Genomic DNA, 22,874 nt, shown 5'->3' with positions numbered 1-22,874 from the left:
TGGTGGAAGAAAAATGCGCTTATAATTAATTTTGTGATGTGTTAAAGTGCTTTGGAGGGTTAGTCACTATTCCTAAATTTATCCTACCCGTCCTTTAGCCCACATTACATCCATAAAAAGCCCTAATTGATTTTAGATCGAGCAAGCCTACATTAGTAGAGGTTTACATAATGAGCAAGCCTATGGTACTTTGTGTATGCATGTGACTTCTTTGTGAGAGTGAGGGATTTTTTTGATATATGTGAGTCCTTAAAATATATTTGAGCATTTGATTCGAATGTGTGGATTCAACTTACTCTCTTGTTCTTGTTGTGAGGGCACATGATTTCGCAAGGGATATGTAACGTTATTAGATTTCTCTACGATAATTAGTGTTCAATCCATGAATGCATTGTGATATTGAGTCGGCTTGTGAGGTTAGGATTGTTATAAACATGTTGTCTTTTTGTTGAATAAATTTTTGAAGTATGGCATAAAGTAAAGGGAAGTTTGAAGGCATATGCTAAAGTTTAATTATTGCTATCAACCATAGTCATATGTATGATGTGCTTCGGATGTGCTAAAAGAAAATAAAAGTGCTCTAGGAATTGGTGGTTGACTCGAGGACGAGCAATGTTTAAGTGTGGGGTGGTGAAGTTAGGTCAAAATGATATACTTTTAGCACATTACTCACCCTATATTTTGTTGGTTTAGTAATTTATTGTGAGACATTTGAGCTAAATTGTGTTGTTTTATGTGTAGGAGTATCGGAAGACAAAGACGAGTGAAGATTGCACAAAAAGAGGACAAAAATGCAAGAAAAGAGCACAAAAATGACAAGTACCCAAATTGTGCTACAGACTAGGCTTCGCGAGGTCTATAGCCAAGTTGACGATTCTATAGACCAGGCTTCACGAGGTCTATAGCCAGGTTAATCGCGCTATAGACCAAGTTTCACGAGGTCTGTAGCCAGCTTGACCGCACTATAGACCAGGTTTTGCGAGGTCTATAGCCAGCTTGACCGCGCTATAGACCAGGCTTCGCGAGGTCTATAGCCAGGTAATTAAAAGTCACGGGTTAAAAGACTCCGACTGGAATTTGGATTCAAGGACTTCAATCCTAGCCTATAAATATTCCCTAAACATGTCTTATCAAGGGAGAGCCATTTTAGGGCAGATTCAACAAAAAGGGACATTTTTGGAGATAGGATTTCGACCTAAGGAGGCAAGAACACACCAGGAGCAAGGCAGAGATTTCTTCTATGAATTTTGTACTTCCTTCTTCCTATTTTCATTATTGGTTTTGAATTCTAGTATTGTAGTTTTGCATACTATTATGAATAGCTAATTTATTATCTAGAGTTTTGATAGAACCTTTTGTAAGATAAATTCTTGTTATGTTATTATATAATTGAGCCGTTGGATTTCTCTACTTTTTCAACTACGTGTTTATTATTGTTGATTGAATGGCCATTATTTAACTGTGCCTATTTAGTATGTATATTGCTCGAGAGAGAGTACACATTTAGGTGGTTGTTGAACAACATCACTCCTAACGTATGTGAGAGATCAATACGGAGGGTTTAAAGGTGGGATTAGAGATAACGAAACCTTAGTGCGATCGTAGTGAACAGTGAATTAGTGCCAGCTAGCGTAGTTCAAGAGTACGTCTAGTAAATTATAGTAGTTTATCGAGAGAGAATTAGGACACCCGAAGTACTCACGATTGGTAAAGAATACTTAGGCGAAATTATAGAAGACGATTCCGACAATTGGAGAAATCATAACTCTAGACCTCCTTAGGCTTGTCTCCAATTTCATCCTTGTTTGTTGATAATTTTATTTCTTTATAATTGATCACGCCCAACTATGCCTTATAAAAAGGACTAAGGGGTCGTTGCAAATATAATCCGATTTACAAGTCCGGAGTCGAATCCCACAGAGAATTAACCTATCAAACACAGCTACTAGACTCACACAAATTCACACAATCAATCTTCAGAAATATTTAAGTAACAATTTGTGTTTTATTAACTAAATATTACGTAATGAAAATGCAATAATTAATAACTAACTATGAACGGGTTGTAAATAAGAATTGGAATGATCTAAGGTTGTGATTTCCCCTATTGTCGGAATCTTTTCCGCTACGTTTTCTACAAATTTGCCTAAGTCTTCTCTAGCGACCATGAGCACTCTAACTGTCGTAACTCTCTCCCGAGTAATTACCACAATTTACTAGATATATTCTTCCGAATTACGCTAGCTGGCATTAAGTACATCTCACTCAGATCGCATCAAGGTTTCGTTATCCCTAATCCCACCTTTAAATCTCCGTATTGATCCCTCATATACGTTTAGGAGTGATGTTATTCAACAACTATCTAAATATGCACTCTCTCCCGAGTAATACATACTAAATAGGCACAGCTAATTGAGGGCCCTTCAATCAACCTCATGAATAATATAGTTGAACAAATAGAGAAAATACTACGGCAAATTTATATTAACGTAACAAGAAATCCATCCTTCAATAGGTTCCATCAAAACTCTAGATTAGGAATTTAGCTACTCATACTCATAGTAACAATATCCCAAATATTTTGCATAATTAAAATACAGAGTAAAGATGAAAAGATGTAGAAATCGATGATTCTAACTCCCAACGGGTGATTCCACAAGCTATTCTTGCCTCCAGTTGCAAAAGTCCTCCAAAGTGGCATTTTTAGGTCTATTTATATGTGTAGGAAAAGACCCAAACGTGTAGGCAAAGTCCTAGTCAAACCCGGAGACGAAATAAGTCTTCAAAACTCGGACTGTGCACGCCCAGACCTGGCCTCGCTAGCCTAACTCCTGATGAACCTGGCTCCAGGCCTGGCATCGCCAGCCTAATGCCTGATGAACCTGGCTCCAGGCCTGGCGTCGCCAGCCTAACGCCTGGTTCTGCTTGGCCTTTGCCTTGCAACGCCAGCCTAAAGCCAGCTTCAAGCCTGGCGTCGCCAAGTTCTCTCATTCACTGCTCCCGCGCCCACTTTCGACTTATAGGTCTCCTTTTTCTTCTACTTTCATCTCCAATTTACCTACACAAAAAATGGATCCTATTACACGTAAATAAGGTATACTTTATCATTAAAGCGTATAAAATGCAAGGCGAATAATATGCTAAACCATAAATTATAGCCACATATCAATACTCCACACTTAAACATTGCTCGTCCTCGAGCAATCAAACTATACTCATAGACACAACCTATTAAGCAATTCCCTTAACTCATTATACCGAGAATCTTTAAAAATAGTTTAAGCACAAAAGTGTGACATCCTCGCCTCAAGATTTGACTCACAAATACCATGCCTTATTCACAATTCACTTACTTACTCTACATGGAAGTCAACAACATTACCTTTCCTTTATGAATCATGTGCCCTCACCCAATCAAAGAGCTTAGTTCCACACACAATGAATTTTAAGAACATAGGAACTCTAGATAAACAAAATTCACTCGCTCTCAGAAATAACATTCATATGCCGCAAATGATGTACCATAGGCTTGCCCGTAGTGTAATACTCTACTAATCGAGTTCATTCAATCTAAGATCAAGTAGGACTTTCATTGGTTGTAATGTAGGTTGTGGGTCGGGTAGGATACATTTGGATATTAGTGACTACACCTCCCTTAAGCACTTTGATATATATACTTTAATACACAGCCCATACTTATGTCAAACCGAAACTCCATCTTCACATGTATATTACCCCATACTTCTTTAAGCACAATTACATTAAGAGTCGCCATTTATTAAAGAATATTCTTTTTCACAATAATACAACTATTTTGTTTTTCTTTCTTTCTTTCTTTTTTCAATTCAATCGGCTCTTACTTTTTCAAAATAGTGCACCTTTCTCCTTATTTCATTAGTTCCACTCAAAAACCAAACCAACCACCCCACACTTTAACTTTTACAAAGTTCATAACAATTCAAGTGCTCATTAGAAGTGAAAAGGTTCAAATAGATGGTTAATTCAAACAATTGGGTAAGGCTTGTAGTGTGGTTGCCAAAGAAACAGGATTACAGGCTCAAAGGGGTTAACTACGTTACATAACTTTTAGGTGGGTAAACTATATATATCTGGCTTAACAAAGAAACGCCTATATCACTTCTCAGATTGAACAAGACTACTATTTCGCTTTGCATACACACATGGAAAATTCTAGACATCAAATGCAATGCACAGAATACATACAAAACTCACACAGACATGGCACATAATTCACTCAGGATTGGTTTCATCGCGACACTCCAGTCAAAGCAGTTAAGAAAAATTAGGAATCTACGATTTAAGGTATTTATGTTATAGTCAAAAACCGAGCCTAAGCGTCACGACCATAGTACTAACTATTCTCAAGGCATAACCAAGCTAAGAGATATTGCTACAATTAAATGCATAGCTTCGTGGTTCCTACTCCTAAAAATTAAAACTAACTACACCCGGTTCAACTAAAAGCCCCTGGAAAAGAACCGCGACCCAAAGAAAAACCAAGGGGGAATTACTACACTACCTACACAAAGGCCAAAATCTTTTTGGTATTTTCTTTAGACTTACTTCCCTCAAGAAAACTGTCTAAGAGATCCATCGTCGGGAAGAGTCTAACTTTTATGTTTTGTTTTCTTTCTAACTAACACTACATAACTAAAACACATAGCCAAATCAATTACTAAACTAATACTAAAACACATACTAAAACTAACACTAAATAACTAAAATTAACATGTACAATTCCCCACCCCACACTTAGCTCATGCATTGTCCTCAGTGCATGCACAAAATGACAAAACACGAAAAATGAGTAGGATGTAAAGAAACTCTCTGATCAAGCAACGTCTTCATCCTCTGACGCTCTCCACTCGTCATCATGTTCGTCCTCCTCCTCCTCATCATCTCCCTCACCATCTGAATGCTCAGCCTCAGCCTCAGACTGCTCCGGTGTATTGATATCCTTATCATCTGGGAGTCTGTATCCATCTCCTAACCCAACCAGCTGCTGGGCATGAGCATTGAGCGGGTACAGGTGCTTCAATTCAGTCCTCTCCTAAAATGTGGCCGGGCGACCTCCTATCCTTAGCTGCAAATCCATCATCCCATAGAGATGGGCCATAAAACTATCATCCCGAGCGTTGCGCTCGGTACTTGTCAAAGATGTCATAGCAGTCTCTTCTTTCAGCTGGAGACTAGTGATGTCCGTTTGTTGTACGGGCTGATCGATGGTGTGGTCAAACTCTGGCTCATCCACAACCTCCTCGTGTCTTAAGTATTGAGTTAGAAAATTGACAAATGGCATTCGATCGACCTTTTTACTCATTTTGACTACAAACATCTGGTAGCAAATCAGATGACCCACATTTACCCTTTTATCCGTCATGAGGAAGTAGAGTACACATGCCCTCTCACGGCTAATGAGCGTGTCATGATTGCACGGTAGGAGCCGTGTATTTATCAGTTTAAGCCACACTTGAGCCTCCGCCCTCATCTTCTTCTTGGGAAATCTCTTGTGCTGATTAGTTATCTTATCCCGGACCCATGCTGCCGTAGAGTCAGCACCACAAAGCGTGTGTCTCAACTCTCTGTATGTAGACCGGTGAATGAAGTGGTACAATGGCTCCACAGGAACATCCGGAGCACCTAAAAAGCTACATATGGCCGTGGCTAAAAAATCTATCAATCGCCCACGAATCGGCACCTGTTGTTCAGTACTCTGCGGATCAAACCCTGCATAGAATTCTCGGACTAAGTTGAGATTAATGTCCCATGTGTTCTTGAATACATAGCTCAACCCCATATCCCGAATTCCCCTCCAAATTGCATGATACTTCGCTTTCAAGCTGCGTTCGTGGATAGCTACTTCCGGGTGTACATGTTTAGGCCTACAACACCTGTACCAATCCTTAGTATGAGATGGTATGTTGTTGATTCCAAACTCCCGTTGGCCTTTTGGTTGTTGATGCATGGCTGCTATAGCTGCCACAACTTGTACTCCACTTAGATTGGAGGTAGCTTCTCCCCCTTTTCTCTTCTTTGGGGGAGGTACTGAGGTCGCCTTTACTTTAGCCTGTGTAGTAGAAGTAGCCTTGGCTTTGCCTGTGTCTTTTCTGGGAGGCATCTTTGTTCCTACACAAATAAGCAGTAGTCAGATAAAACTGCATTACACACTACACACATAATTGTTTGCCCGATTTTCCGAGGTTACTCAGAATTCACCTCGTATTTTCTTAATATTAGAATCAAAGAACAACACACGGGCTACCCGCGAGCCACCCCACACTTAAGATTTTAACGTGGTGTACGACTTCATAACACTAGTCTATTAATTCTGGAGGCTCGGGCTCTAATGGGGACAAGGAATGCCATTGAGGCATTATATCAAAAACATAACATGCATTAGTGCCATGGGAGTTATTATCGAAATGAGGGATTGCCTCATCCTCCCAAATCGGCTTGGGAGTTCCGTACTACCACATGTTTTCACAATCGCAGCACCATTCCTATGGGGTTTCATGGGGTTGGGGCACACAATCTCAATACTACAATGAAGAACAACCACCAATTTTTGTGTGTAATTGTATACCTGTACCCCACTCGAAATTACAAAGGAAAGAGATCAAATCATACCTTTGAAGCTTTTGAGATGAGGGAGCTGCCTGAGAATTTCTGATGAGTGTGAAAGAATAGCAAGACTAAGCTTGACTTCAATGGGGATGGGAGAGACAACTATGGCAATGTGATGTTGAGTGTTTGTGGGTGAGGGCAATTCATGCAGTGTGTTTGGTTGAGAGCAAAGCTGATGAGCAAATGTGTGTGCTTGTGAATTTTTCTTTTAGAGCTTGTTGTGTGTTTGGTTTAAGTGAGGTTAGGGTTGTTTGTATTGTGTTCAGTGTTTAGGGCGTGTAATGTGAGAAAGTTCGACTAAAATAACTTAAACTGTGCTGAAATAACTTACCTGGCGTTACCCAGGAGTCGCCTGGCCCAGTACTAGAAGAACCTGGTGTTACCCAGGCGTCGCCAGCCTAAGGCCAACCAGAAACTGGCGTTAGTCAGGCGTCGCCAGCCCCAGCACCTGGTGTACGTCAGGTGATGCTGAAACCCTGCTTGACTTGCCCAAACTCGCCTGCAAACTCGTTAGTACCTAAAAACAAAAAGAAAAATTCTAACTACACTAAAAATCAACTACGAATTGGGTTGCCTCCCAACTAGCGCCTGATTTAACGTCGCGGCACGACGCAGATAATTGCACTTAAGGCTCACTTAACCTTGGTGGCTCAAGGAAATGAGTCACCAACACTACTTTCGCATCTTCCATGCCCAAAAAATGTTTTAACCTGTGCCCATTGACTTTAAACGTGTGAGAGTCATTTGATGTAGCAATATCTATGGCTCCGGTGGGGTGAATCTCTACCACACTAAATGGTCCCAACCATCATGACTTTAACTTACCCGAGAATAACCTCAACCTTGAGTTGTATAGCAATACCTTATCTCCGGGTTTAAAACTCCGCTGAAGAATATTTTTATCGTGTATTATTTTCATTCTCCCCTTGTATAATCTTGTGCTCTCAAAAGCGTGGTAACGAAATTAATCAAGCTCGTGCAGCTCTGTGACTCGACTTGTGCCCGCAGCTTCTATATCGAGATTCAACTGTCGCAGTGCCCATAAAGCTCTATGCTCCAACTCCACTGGTAGGTGACATGCCTTCTCAAATACCAATTTATATGGTGTCATACCAATCGGAGTTTTGAAAGCGGTACGATAGGCCCAGAGTGCATCATCTAACTTTCTTGCCCAATCCGTTCTTGTAACATTCACAGTCTTTGTCAAAACACTCTTTATCTCTCTGTTTGACACTTCTACTTGCCCACTCATTTGTGGATGATATGGGGTGGAAACTTTGTGACGTACACCATACTTTTCTAACAGCTTTGCGAAGGCTCGATTACAGAAGTGAGTGCCTTCGTCACTGATTATCGCCCTTAGAGTGCCAAATCGGGTGAATATGTTCTTTCTCAAAAATCCAATTACCCCCTTAGCATCATTTGTCGGGAGCGCTGCAGCCTCCACCCATTTCGACATGTAAACCACAACTATGAGTATGTATTTGTTGCCATATGAGCTGACGAAAGGCCCCATGAAATCGATTCTCCACACGTCAAACACTTCTACCTCTTGAATTGGGTTCATAGGCATCTCATGTCGGCGGAAAATATTCCCAGTTCGTTGGCATTCGTCACAACATTTCACCAATAAGTGTGCATCTTTGAACACTGTCGGCCAGTAGAAGCCCGATTCCAGCACTTTCACAACGGTCCTTACTCCCCCGAAGTGGCCACCATATGGTGATGCATGACAAGCTTGCAAAACAACATATTGGTTTATCTCGGGGATACATCTCCGGATCATGTTATCAACATAAATCCTGAACAGGTAAGGCTCATCCCAATAATACATGTGACAGTCACGAAAGAACTTTTTCTTTTGAACAGAGGAGAGATCATAGGGGACAATACTGCTTGCCAGGTAGTTTGCAATGTCTGCATACCATGGCGCTTCCTCCAATGTCACTGCTAGCAATTGTTCATCTGGGAATGTCTCAGTTATATCTTCTACCTCGACTTTCTTTTCAGCTCCTTCCAACCTTGAAAGGTGGTATGCCACTTGGTTCTCTGCCCCTTTTCTATCGCGGATTTCCAAATCAAATTCTTGTAGCAAAAGAACCCAACGGATCAAGCGTGGATTTGACTCCTTCTTTGCTATCAGGTACCTAAGTGCTGCATGGTCAGCATAAATAATCACTTTTGAACCAATCAAATAAGACCTGAATTAGTCGAATGCAAACACCACAGCCAATATCTCTTTCTCAGTCACGGTATAATTGAGTTGTGCACCGCTTAGCGTTCTGCTTGCATAGTAAATTGGGTGCACCAATTTGTCCTTCCGCTGCCCCAGGACTTCTCCTATAGCACAGTCACTCGCATCACACATGAGCTCAAACGGTTGCTCTCAGTTGGGTGCAACGATGATTGGTGCAGTCACCAATCTCCTCTTCAGCTCCTCAAATGCTAACCTGCAGTCATCAGAAAACACAAAAGAATGATCCTTTTCAAGGAGTTTACATAAGGGGTTAGCAATTTTAGAGAAATCCTTTATAAATCGCATGTAGAACCCGGTGTGCCCAAGGAAACTTCTTATTGCCTTAACTGAAGTGGGCAGTGGCAACTTCTCCATCACCTCAACCTTAGCATGGTCAACTTCAATACCCTTACTGGACACTCGATGCCCCAGCACTATACCTTCTTGTACCATAAAATGGCACTTCTCCCAGTTCAACACTAAATTTGTCTCCACACACCTTTTTAACACTCTTCTTAAATTGTGCAGACAGTCTTCGAATGAATCCCCTACCACAGAGAAATAATCCATAAAGACTTCCATAATATCTTCAACCATGTCAGTGAAAATGGCTAACATACACCTCTGAAAGGTGGCCGGTGCATTGCATAGGCCAAACGGCATTCTCCGAAAGGCAAAGATGCCATACAGACAAGTGAATGATGTCTTCTCTCTATACTCAGGGGCTATGGAAATCTGATTATACCCTAAATACCCATCCAAAAGAAGAAGTGAGACCTCCCTACCAATCTATCAAACATTTGGTCAATGAATAGTAAAGGAAAATGGTCTTTCCGGGTGGCTGTGTTCGGTTTTCTATAATCCATACAAATTCGCCAACCCGTAACTGTACGAGTCAAGATCAACTCATTATTCTCATTGGGCACTACAGTCATTCCACCCTTCTTTGGCACACACTGAACTGGGCTGACCCAGTTACTGTCAGAGATTGGGAAGATGATTCCTGCATCTAACCACTTGATCACTTCTTTCTTCACCACTTCTTTCATGTTAGGATTCAGCATTCTTTGATGTTCTCTGGAAGGTTGTGCCCATCTTCTAGTAGAATCTTATGTATATAAAATGTCGGGTTGATCCTCTTAATATCTGTAATGGTCCAGCCAATTGCAGTTTTGCATTCCATTAACACATGCAAAAGTTATCCTGCCTGCACATCTAACAAACTGGATGAGATAATAACAGGTAAAGTGGATTTATGTCCCAAGAAATCATACCTGAGGTGAGACAGTAACGGTTTTAGTTCCAACTGTGGTGGCTCTTCAACTGATGGCTTAGCTGGAGGTGTTTTTCTTTCTTCTAAGTGTAAGGGCTCGAATTCGAGCTCTCTTTTCCAGTACCCTCGCCCTTCAACGGCCAAAACCCACACTGTCAAGTTTTCACCATCCATTTCTTCTAAGTTCATGAGGTATGCTGCTAGAGGGTCTTTTGCGTTCAGAGTCTCATCTTCCTCCTCCAAGATCACATCCACAGCTTCTATCAGAGATCAGTTAGCAAACTCACTAGGTCACCGCATAGATTTTTGCACATTAAACGTTATCTCTTTATCGTTCAGTCTCATCTTTAGCTCCCCGGATTCACAATCAATTAGGGTTCTCCCAGTGGCCAAGAATGGCCTTCCCAAAATTATGGGAATCTCCTCTTCAACCCGACAGTCTAGAATGACAAAATCTGCTGGGAAAACAAACTTCCCCACCTGTACTAATACATCATCAAGGATATCAGAGGGACTCTTCACTGTCCGATCGGCCAGCTGTAATAACATAGACGTGGGTCTAGTTCTTCCAATGCCTAGCCTTTTTTAGATAGCCAAGGGCATCAAGTTTATGCTTTCCCCCAAATCACAAAGTGCCTTAGCAAACGCATAGTTGCCTATTGTGCATGGGATTGTAAAACTCCCTGGATCAGATAAATTCTTAGCTATGGGTCTTTTCACAACAGCACTACATATCTGAGTCAGTGTAACCGTGGCCAAGTCTTGAAAGTCCAACTTACGAGACATCAAGTCCTTCATCATTTTTGCATAACCAGGCATTTCCTTTAAGGCGTCAATCAATGGAATGTTTGCCTGAATTTGCTTCAACATCTCCAAGAATTTCTTATATTGCTCATCTTTTTGATATGTGGCCAATCTCTGGGGGAAGGGTGTTGGAGGCCGCTTCTTTCCTGTGATTTGATTTTGAACCTGCTCTGGCACTGTTTCTACTGCCTTCTCTTGCTCTGACTCAGTTTCCTTCGCGACTTCTTTTTCTTTGCTTATTTCAGTTGGTGCATGTTGTACCATCACCTCTGTTAACCATGTTGAGTCATCTATCTCAAAGGGTACTGGCACAAGTGTTTCAGTAGGCCGGCTTTCGCGAGCCATCTCTTACTCCAGATCTAGGTCTCTACCACTTCGTAGACTCACTGCTATAAGCTGTTTCGGACCCTGTTCTTTTGGATTGACTTGTGTATCTGCAGGTAACCTCCCTTGGAGATGATTTTTTAGGGCCATAGAAATCTGTCCTAATTGAATCTCAATACCATTTATCACTGATTCATGTGAATCTACCCTCTGTTGCATTTTTCCCGTGGACCCAATCAATTGCTGCAGCATTCTGTTGTTGCTGTCCAGTATTCCCTCAAGTTTAGTAAACCTATCATCTGGTCTCATAATCTGTTATTGTTGAGGTTGTTGATAAGTCAGCTGCTGATTTTGCTGGATGTAGCCATGTTGCCTTTGGTAAGGCGCAACTTGACCCAGTGGTCGCATAGCTCCAGGATTGTTGTTGTTATTGTACTGCTGTTGCGCTGGTCTATATTATTGATTGTGTTGACCCCAATTCTGACCATCTTGCCTCTGTCCCCCATAGTTGGCTACATAATTCATATCTTCCAGATATTGCTGGTTGTCACCTTCCGCACTCCACGAGCAAACATATGGTTGGTTAATGCATGGTGTACATAAGCCCCCATTAGTTGTGTCAACTATGTGAACCTGCTGCTTCTGGCCTGATTCATCAATCTTTTTGGTGAGGATACTCATTTGTGTCATTAGAGTGGCCACATTCTCAGTTATGGAGTTGTTTGGGTCCAAAGCCACTGAGTGAACTACCGGAGTGATCGTAGAGGCTCTTGTCATCCATCCTGAGTTTTGTGCCATCTTATCATAGGATCTTGCATTCTGCGAACGTTTTACTCAAAAATGCTCCACCTGCTGAAGCATCAACATTGGCCTTTAAGCTGTCAGCTAGTCCCATGTAGAATCTCTGCCCCAACATCTGATCTGGAATACCTTGATGTGGACACTTAACCATCATGCCCTTGAACCACTCCTACGTTTCTTGTAGTGATTCTGTTGGTCTCTGCCTGTAGCTCAATATATCATCAATCTGTTGGGCAGTTTTATTTGGTGGGTAAAATCTGTTCAAATATTGCTTGAATAATTCCTCCCAAGTAGTGATGAAATTTGTAGGGAGTAAATTAAGCCAAGTCTGAGCTTCTCCTGTCAGCGATAATGGGAACAACAAAAGCTTTATTGCGTCTGGTGTCACGTTAGGTTGCCTTTGCGTTAAACATATTGAAAGAAAATTCTTCAGGTGATGTTGAGGATCTTCAATGTGTGACCCTGAGAACAGTCCCTTGTTCTACAACAAATGTAGCATGTTGTTTATGATTTGGAATGATTCTGCTTATATCAGAGGGACTACAATTGCGGTTGCCAGATTATCGGCGGTGGGTTGTGCCCAATCATATAATGCTGTTTCTGGTACAAGAGGCACCACACCCCGATTGTTTGGTTCATTCTCATTGTTTCTGTTGTTGATTGGATTTTCTATTCCGTCAGCCATGTCTGGTTCGATTTGTTCTGTCGAGTTTCGTTGCTGTTTGCTTTTCTTGTTTGCACGATTTAGTCCCTTGAAAACTTTCTCAGGATCTGATAACGCTTCGATCAATTCACCAGTTCTTGAGGAGTTCCTAGGCATGCACCTGTAACACCCAAGACTACAAACGTTAAAATTTCAATGTATTTGGTTTAGAATGGAGAAAATTGACTACACTAAGAATTCTAGCACTTCATTTAGCTGCAATTAATAACACCGTTAATTCCCCGGCAACGATGCCAAAATTTGATCACGCCCAACTATGCCTTATAAAAAGGACTAAGCGGTCGTTGCAAATATAATCCGGTTTACAAGTCCGGAGTCGAATCCAACAGAAAATTAACCTATCAAACACAGCTACTAGACTCGCACAAATTCACGCAATCAATCTTCAGAAATATTTAAGTAACAATTTTGGTTTTATTAACTAAATATTACGTAATGAAAATGAAATAATTAATAACTAACTATGAACGGGTTGTAAACAAGAATTGGAATGATCTAAGGTTGTGATTTCCCCTATTGTTAGAATCTTTTTCGCTACGTTTTCTACAAATTTGCCTAAGTTTTCTTTATCGACCATGAGCACTCTAACTGTCGTAACTTTCTCCCGAGTAATTACCACAATTTACTAGACATATTCTCCCGAATTACGCTAGTTGGCATTAAGTACAACTTACTCAGATCGCATCAAGGTTTCGTTATCCCTAATCCCACCTTTAAACCTCCGTATTGATCCCGCATATACGTTTAGGAGTGATGTTATTCAACAACTACCTAAATATGCACTCTCTCCCGAGTAATACATACTAAATAGGCACAGCTAATTGAGGGCCCTTCAATCAACCTCATGAATAATATAGTTGAACAAATAGAGAAAATACTACGGCAAATTTATATTAACGTAACAAGAAAATCATCATTTAATAGGTTTCATCAAAACCCAAGATTAGGAATTTAGCTACTCATACTCATCGTAACAATATCCCAAATATTTTGCATAATTAAAATACAGAGTAAATATTAAAAGATGTAAAAATCGATGATTCTAACTCCCAACGGGTGATTTCACAAGCTATTCTTGCCTCCGGTTGCAAAAGTCCTCCCAAATGGTGTTTTTAGGTCTATTTATATGTGTAGGAGAAGACCTAAACGTGTAGGCCAAGTCCTAGTCAAACCCGGAGACGAATTAAGTCTTCAAAACTCGGATTGGACCTGGCCCCAAGCCTGGCGTCGCCAGCCTAACGCCTGGTTCTGCTTGGCCTTTGCCTTGCAACGCTAGCCTAAAGCCAGCTTCAAGCCTGGCGTCGCCAGGTTCTCTCATTCACTGCTCCCGCGCCCGCTTTCGACTTGTAGGTCTCCTTTTTCTTCTACTTTTATCTCCAATTTACCTACACATAAAATGGACTCTATTACACGCAAATAAGGTGTACTTTATCATTAAAGCGTATAAAAATGCAAGGCGAATAATGTGCTAAACCATGAATTATAGCCACACATCAATAATATTTGTTAGTTAATTAGTAGAAATAAAAAATCAAATCTTTATAACTAGGAAATTATTTGGACTTGTGTTTCTTAGCAATATTGAACAATTGTAGCTAAACCTTAGTTCTCTGTGGGATTCGACTCCAAACTCGTAAACCGGATTATATTTGCAACGACCGCTTAGTCCTTTTTATAAAGCATAGTTGGGCGTGATCAGTGGTGTTACCGGAATAAAGATATTTATCTTAATATATATTTAGAATTATAGTTATTTTATGGTTGATTATAGATATTAGTTAATACCGGTGTAAATTTTATATAAAAATGGTGGTATGAAATTATTCCATATAGAAGGTGGGATAGATAATACCATGGGACATATATCCTAGAATTATCACACGGGATATCCTAAAACTGAACCAAACGACCCCCAAGTGTTTCTCTTTATGTGTTTCTTTATTATTATCTTTTCTTTTTAATCAATTTTGTAAAATACTTTTCGTGATTTTTACGTCTTTTCTAAATGTAATCAACACATATAAGGAGGAATTGAGGAAAAGGAGACAAGGTAATTCGAGGGGTCATTAAATTTTAGACTAAAACTAGATGGAAAACTAATTTTTCACCCATAAATCAATCGAATCTGTATTCTTCTACGTATCATCCTGTAAATAAATATTACTGCTGTATTTAATTCATAGTACTGTACAACGAGCAAAACTACGGCGGTTGTACTGTACATGCAGAAACCTAATTAGTTCTATCTATAGTGATTTCCCATCTTGGATGATCACTAGAGACTGAGACTCTTGGTGTTGATATCCCATTATTAATTGCATTATTCATGTCAGGATATTGTCCATCTTGATTGTTAACTACTGGTTTCATTGTTCTGCTCATCAACTTCCCTCTAATTCTCTGCTGCTGCACCACTAGAATTGATGCTGTTAATCCAATATCTGCTGAAGCCAAGAAATCTCCCACCACACCAAGTTCTGGACATTCACTCCATGCCCCAAGTCCTACTAGCAAAGGAGAATCTTCATGGTGCCTCCCTACAACTATTAAATCAAATCTATTTTCTAATCCCCTAAGTGAAGCAGATAGCCCAACCCCATCTCTCGTAACGTGTTCTTCGTATACGAAATTCTCGTTCGTTGAGTTTTCATATCGGACTGCTTCAATCAAGCTGTTGTCTAACTTTCTTTCTCTAGCATTGTCATACCCGAACATAAGGAAACGGATGATTGTTATCGACACGTTTTTGTGTCTAGCCATTCGAGCACCATAGGCTAGCGATTCTGCATCATCGGGACCTCCAATGTAGACCACAGCAACATGGTAAATGTTGCCCTGATTGCTTAGTGTCGCCATGGATCCCTTTAGGATTCCACGATCGACTAGTATGCCCACAGAACAAGGCGCTTTTCTGAGAATTTTCGTGTTGATAGTTTGGATGGCACGACTTACTGTTCCAATGGAACCATCGATTTCCCAATGCTTGTGGAATGGTAGGATCGCAATGGTAGCATTCTGGTCCAGGGCCAAGCGAGAAATGTCCTCTGGCATTAGTTCATAATGTGTGATGTCGGTGAATGGTTGAAGTGTGACACAACTTTCAAAGGCAAGCTCATATTGTCTAAGTGCATTGATGATTTGCAATGATATTGAAGCATCCTGAGGGATGGCTCCTTGCGAATGATTATGCGTGATAAGAAGAGGAGCGGCTCTACCCACGAGCTCAATGAGGACGAGAGCTATGACACCAACGGGGCTTTGTTCTGTTGCATTGGATGCTTCAAGCAAGTTGACCATAGTTGGCACACTTTGTAGATCGTGAACGCAGACCAATATCCTTAGCTCTGAGTCAGGCTTTGAATGCTGAATCGTCCTTCTCATCGTTGGAGCTTGTTGTTCGAGAGCACGAATGAGAAATCTTATTAGCGGTGTAATGACCACCATAACTGAAACAACAGAGAGCATGATAGCCACTGCAAATTGTTCATCTGATAGAGCCTAGCATTGATTAGAAAGAGATCAAATCATTTAGTAAATCTTTTTGGAATAATTTGGGGAAAAGAAAAAGAAAAGCTGATGAAATGTCACCTTTGAAACTCTCCATAAGTTAAAGAAAACAACATCACAGATGCCTCTAGCATTCAGCATCAGACCAAGAATGACAGAGTCTTGAATGGTTAATCCCGTGTAGCGAGTTATGATCATCATTATTACAATCTTGACGAGGACGCCAAAGAGAACTAGAAGGGCAATAACCCATAGGGACTTAAAATGAATGGTGAAAATGTCTGTTTTGAGGCCACTGGTGGTGAGAAAAACCGGGTACAAAACCTTGCCAACTGGATAATGAAGTTTCCTGATCAAAGCTGCGCCCAAAGGCGGGCCTTCAGGAATAGCCATTCCTAACACAAGTGATCCAAATAGGTAGTGTTGCCCGATCGTCTCAGCAGTTAATATGTACAACAATGCAAGTATTAAGACACAAACAAAGTAGTTTTCCCCAACAGGTTTTCCTTCTGGTCTAAGTCTTAATGTCTTCTTAATTGCAGGCCTAATGGAAAAAACTGTGAATATGACTAAGATCAAAGGCGAGAGAATCGAACCCATTTTCTGCGCCACAGTATGTTCTTTCTCCAACTGCAACTTTATAAAACCTACTGAAGCCAAGGTTAAGCCAATTATATCACAAAACATAGCTGAAGAAGTGGCTAGGCGGCCTTGGTCAGTATTGAGAAGTTGCATCTCTTTAAGAAGGGAACATACGTTGGGAAAACCAATAACACATTGTGAAGCTGCTACAATAGGCAGAGCTTTTGCAAGAAGAGGATCCAAAACGATGAAATGTTTTATAAGCATCGCTAGCGCCATAGTGGATCCCAGTGAGGTGAACATTACAGTGACACTAATGATAATGGCCTTTTTCCCTGGCCTGAACATCCTTTTCGAGTCACACTCAACTCCTATGACGAAAAGATTGAACAGAACACCAAATGTTGCTGCAGTTTCTAATGCCATAACACCTCGCGTCGGGAACATGGTTTCTCTCACTGATTCAAGATGTCCCAATACTGATGGTCCAAATACTATACCACCCTGAGTTGCAATTCAAAAATTGTTAGCTCATATTTCATCACTTCAAGAACAGTATTACACGAGCAAAAGGAAGTTTTCACCCCTTTTTATCAATCAACACAAATAAATCAAAAGACAAGTAAAAATAGGAACCGATTGGGGACATCATAGTTATCTTTTCAGTATTAATTTAACTTTGCAAGTTTAGTATCATAGCTGGAAATGTGAATAAAATAATAAAGACAATCTCACTCCATTTTATTACAATTCCTCGAACGTCCATTGAAAAAAGTGGGAGACCAATTTAGCCTCATATTTCAATGTTGAATAATTCAGAAGCCTAGCCTCATATTTCAATGTTGAATAATTCAGAAGCCTAGTGCAATTATAGATGTTAAAGGACAGCCCGGTGCACAAAGCATCCGTGTTCATGCAAGTTCCGGGAAAGGGCTGCACCCCAAGGGATGTGATGTAGGCAGCTTCCACACAGCTCGAACCCGTGACCTACGGGTCACATGGATACAACTTAACCGTTGATCCAAGGGTCCCCTTCTAATATTTCTAAACTTAATATACGTACGTTGATACAAAACATTTTAGACGCTATTATGTATTTTAATTTCTACTGTGATATGGATCCAAATTAAGGTTGATAATGAAAAGAAAAGTACTTACAAGAACTTGGGCGACAAGGGAAGGTTGACCTAAAGGCTTGAGGCCAGCATCAATGAGGAGAGAGGTTAATGAGATTACAGAAAGCTGAAAAACCATAAGAGGTGCAGGAAACTTTAAAGGGTTGCGGACTTTGTAACCATTGGAGGAGACATCTTCTGGATCATAGCACCATATATTCTGCGCAGTAGATGTTGAGGTGTTGTTCAAAACTGCTGCATTCCCCATTCTTACGTTTTGTATTATTTGTGCTTATTCTTCTTTCTATCTTAACTTTCTTATTTTTTTTCTTTCAGGGTAAGAATTGCAAGAGATGATGAAGATGGACATAGAAAGATGAAAGTTTGCTTATTCCATGCACTAAGTGAGAGGCTTCACTCATGATTGGTGGATTAAGTTTGTTATGAGTAAATGGTTTATAAATTAAACGGATGATATTAGCTTGACACGTAATACTATTTTCACTCCACCTACATCGCTCAATTTAAGGGACCTTGCTTGAAGAAAAAACAGAGGGGGAGGTGATTAGTATAAATCAGTAGTATTAAAATACGAAGTTCATATTTAGACTGAATTTGGTAACTATATAGTAGGTTATTAGACTTGATGCGACGCTAACATTAGCAAAAAGAAAGAGAAAACTTAAAATGGATACGTTGAATATTTATTATATTACAGTAAACATCTTTCAGAGGAAAAGGTCTGAGCTAGTGACTATGAAGATGAAATATTAACACTTTTTAATTCTTGTTTTAAATAAATGGCTTCGCCATTAGCACAAAAAAAAAGAGAGGAAGAAATATTAACATAAAAATGGGATACTTCGATATTAAAATAAACTTTAGATTTCCGTCGTGTAGATTGTTTACCTGTAAAATGGTACAGTTGAATTTATACGTGGTTTCTAGATAAGTAAATTAATTTGATCCTGAAATAATAAATAATTGAAGAGTTACTCAATACTTAGCCTTAAAATATAGACGAAACAGCAAAAACAACAATTCCGGGAATAAGGTTTCCGGGCATAACAACAAAAGAATCGAGAAATCAGAAGATAAAATTGGATTGAGCTTTGTATAAAATATAATAAGTTTGCCAGAAAATTTCCCTCCCCCTTATTTATAGCTATGAAGAAAGTCCTAGGGCCGTGTCCTTCTTTAATATCAATTATTAAGGGCATTTATGAAGATGTAACGGTGAACATAAATGTCAAATTCCTTGTAACGGATAACTGCCCTTAATGCTATGAATATTCTCTATTGAATGCTACCGGGAGAAGAACATTTATCACATCTTTATGAGCATTATTCTTCCCGGTGACAAACGAAACAGTTGCCTTCAGTCTTCAGTCATCTCCCTGTCTTGGGCTTATACCTTTTAATTGGGTCGGGCTGACCCGTTTACAACCAGGTTCAGTCCGGGTCAGCCCGGTACTGTAGCGTGGGGGGCGGGCTGGGACGGGTTGGGCGGGGAGCGGGTTTCAAACGAACAGTTTTTTGATACCGGTGCACCGAAACCCGCTAAGCCCGTTAACGAGTTTTTAACGGGCTACAGCCCGGTTTTTAACTTTTTTTTTTTACCTTTGCCAACGGTCAAATTCAAATATGACTGTTGGCCAACGGCCTTTTTTTGCAGAAATGGCCATTTCGGCCTACCCCCTTAAGAAAATTGCCCTCACACCCCTAATATTTGATAAATTATAATTTTAACCTTTTAAAAACTATAAATAGCCCCCCTTCTTCTTCATTTTTCCTCACAATTCACTCTCTTACTACTCTAGTTCTCTCTCAATTCTCTCTTGATATTATTGATTATTGTTCTTAAATTCTCAATTACTTATTATTTCAAGTTTCATCAAATATTTAGTTTAGCCATTACAAAATTATTATTATCAAATATCAAGTATTCAAGTGAAGTGTGGTATCAACTATCAAGTATCGATCTATAAATTGAAGTTTGATTTTTGATATCAAATTTAGTGCGGCATTCGGAATTCCGGTACACTCATTCCATATCTTTCTCTTCTTTGGTGTACACTTATTTTATTATTTAGAATTATTAATTTAATTTACATAATGGATATATTTAGAGCAGCCAAAAAAGTATGCACTAGTAGAGGTGGTAGTAAAAAAACTTCCAAAAGATCAAGAGGTGGTGCTTGTTCTTCTAGTAGCTTTACACATATTTCTGAAAGTTCACCTGAAAATTTTAATGTAGATTATGAGCGACTTCAAGAAAATTATAGTATAGATGATGATTTAGATGATAATTTAGATGATATTCTATCACCTGATAATCTTGAAACACCACCAGCTACACCTTATAATGCTAGTCAAACTCAAAATATTAGGGGTGGAAGACGTGGTAATACAAGTAGGCCTCCCCTCCCTATTAAGAAAAATCGAATATTAAGAAGTAAGTGTTGGAATTTTTTTGACAGACTAGAAGAAGATAAAAATTCTGTAAGATGTAGAATTTGTAAGGATATTTATAAACATGAGACCGGTAAGGGAGAGAGAATGGGTCAACTTCGTAGGCACATGGTAGACAACCACCCTCTTGATTGGGGAGTAGATAAGGAAGATGAGCAACAAAAACTTAACCCGGGTACTGGAGGGTTAATGGGTAAATACGATATTAAGAAAGATCGGGAAGAATTAGCTAAAATGATTGTTTTAGGTTGTTTACCTTTTAGTTTTGCTGCTTCACCATAGCTTGTTACTTATATTCAAAGAATTTATAACCCTTTGTTTAAATGTATTCCTAGAAGTACTTGTAGAGCTGATATCTTTAGGCTTTTTGGACAATATCAGACATATATATGTTATTTATTCGCCAGTCTTTCTTTTAGAATTTCTCTTACTGCTGATATTGGTCGTGTTGTAAATAGTAATGATTATTTAACTGTTACATGCCATTGGATAGATGATAATTTTTGTATGCAAAAATGTATTATTGCTTTTAAATATGAAGAAGATCAAAGTCATACTGGTGCATTTATAAGTAATAATATCCATGAAGTTGCTATATTTTATAATCTTGCAGAAAAAGTTTTGTGTGTATCATTTGATAATGCTTCAAACAACAATGATACTATTACAATATTAAAATTGCATCTACACCTACCACTTCCTGAAATATTTCATGTTAGATGTACATGTCATATTTATAATTTGATTGTAAAAAGTGGCCTTGAATTATTTAGAGATGATATCACTTTAATTAGAAGAGTTGTTGGTGTAATTCAAGGAAATAATAGAAGTGCTAGATTAAATGCATTTAAAGAAAAATGTGTACACTATGGACTAAAACCAAAGCTCATGCCCGAAGAAATAGTTACTAGGTGGAATTATACTTATTTATTCTTAAAATATTGTTATAAATATAGAATGCCTATAACTGAAGTTGCTAATTCTTATTGTACCGATCATAGCCGTTTGTTAACATCTAGAACTTGGGATGTCATTGAAGATGTTGTAAAGTTTTTATAAAAATTTTATGTGGCTACACTTGAGTTTTCTGGAGCTTATTATCCTACTATTGCAAATGGATTAGTTCATATTGCTGAAATTTCTCTTTTACTTCATAATTTGAAGAAGAAAGAAGGATATACTTCTGTTGTTGAATCTATGCTAGATAAGTTTAAAAAATATTTCTACCCAATTCCCCCTATTTACCTAATTGGTGCTATTTTAAACCCTTCTATCAAAATGGTCACTTGTCGCCAATTAATCACTACTTTATATTCTTATATGGATATTGGACTAACTGAAACTTCTGATATTGACACTTGTATTTCTGATATATACAAACATTTAGAAACATTATATAATTATTATGCTAACATTGTTGATGCTTCTTCTGTTGTAGATGCAAATATTCCTTCAAGTTCAGTTTTAACATCTGGGACCAGTGCTTTGGATGATAATGATGGTGTTGAAGATTATTTGATTTGGTCTACACTAGGGGAGCATCAACAAACCAGTAGCAGGAATATTGATGAACTTCAATTCTACTTACAAAACTCAGCAGAGCCCCGCACAAAGGAATTTCTACCACTAGGTTGGTGGAGGAGCAACTCAAATCAATTTCCTGTTCTTTCGGCCATGGCTCGAGACATGCTAAATGTACCGATTTCAACAGTCGCATCAGAGAGCGCATTTAGCCAAGCAAGGCAGCAACTAGGAGATACCCGTCATTCATTGGGCAGCAACGCTTTGGAAATTCTAGTGTACTTCAGAGATTGGATAAGATTAGAACGGCGAAATCAAGGGCGTGACGAGGTAGATGAAGCAGAGGACCAAGAAATTAGAGATATAATGGTTTATGGCTCTGATTCAACCAATGTCGGAAACCAAGAACCTCATGTTGACATGGATGAACTTACAAAAATGATGCAAAGCATGTGATATACTATTTCTTTCTTTTTTTATAATTGTTGTAAACTTTTAATTTGCAAGTTCAAAAATAACAAAATCAAAAAAGAACTTGCAACTTAATTTGAAGTATTATATATTATTCAATAAAAATATCAAATAAAAGTTTTCGGAGCTTGATTCTTACATATTGTCTATTGGTCCTATTAAATAATTTTTTGTAGCCACTTACTTTCAAATTTTAATTTTAAAATTATAAATTTCAAATTTCAAATTTAAAACTTTAAACTTCAAAGTTTAATTCTAAGCCTTAAAAGTTTGCAAAATACTTAAGTATCAATAACATTGAATAAGAAAACCAAAATTTACTTTAAAAATAATTTGCACGGCCCGGTTCAGCCCGCTTAGCCCGAACCCGGACGGACAAAAAAAAATCTAAAAAAATAC

The 22,874-nt window shown here is 39.0% G+C and overlaps 1 protein-coding gene across 1 annotated transcript; it reads right to left on the bottom strand.

Moving 5' to 3' along the window:
• Nucleotides 1-14,949: 14,949 nt before the first annotated feature.
• On the bottom strand, nucleotides 14,950-18,279 carry LOC107764327 (cation/H(+) antiporter 15-like). Its single transcript, XM_016582886.2, has 3 exons — nucleotides 18,055-18,279; nucleotides 16,396-17,400; nucleotides 14,950-16,305 (listed from the first exon to the last, which is right to left on the bottom strand). The coding sequence occupies exons 1-3, from the start codon at nucleotides 18,277-18,279 to the stop codon at nucleotides 15,040-15,042; spliced, it is 2,496 nt and encodes an 831-aa protein (XP_016438372.1). The 3' UTR covers nucleotides 14,950-15,039.
• Between the last annotated feature and the right edge of the window lie 4,595 nt (nucleotides 18,280-22,874).

Source organism: Nicotiana tabacum, chromosome 4, assembly GCF_000715075.1.
Source record: "Nicotiana tabacum cultivar K326 chromosome 4, ASM71507v2, whole genome shotgun sequence".
In the NCBI taxonomy this organism is placed as follows: Eukaryota; Viridiplantae; Streptophyta; class Magnoliopsida; order Solanales; family Solanaceae; genus Nicotiana; species Nicotiana tabacum.
The sequence above is the reverse complement of the archived record's forward strand: the minus strand, read 5'-3'. Positions and strand labels throughout refer to the sequence as shown.

Excerpts from the sequence above, each read along its gene's own strand:
- LOC107764327 (XM_016582886.2), bottom strand. The coding sequence starts at position 18,279 with ATGGGGAATGCAGCAGTTTTGAACAACACCTCAACATCTACTGCGCAG. Across the intron at positions 17,401-18,054 it reads CCCTTGTCGCCCAAGTTCTT|GGTGGTATAGTATTTGGACC; the intron begins GTAAGTACTTTT and ends ATTGCAACTCAG. Across the intron at positions 16,306-16,395 it reads ACTTATGGAGAGTTTCAAAG|GCTCTATCAGATGAACAATT; the intron begins GTGACATTTCAT and ends AATCAATGCTAG.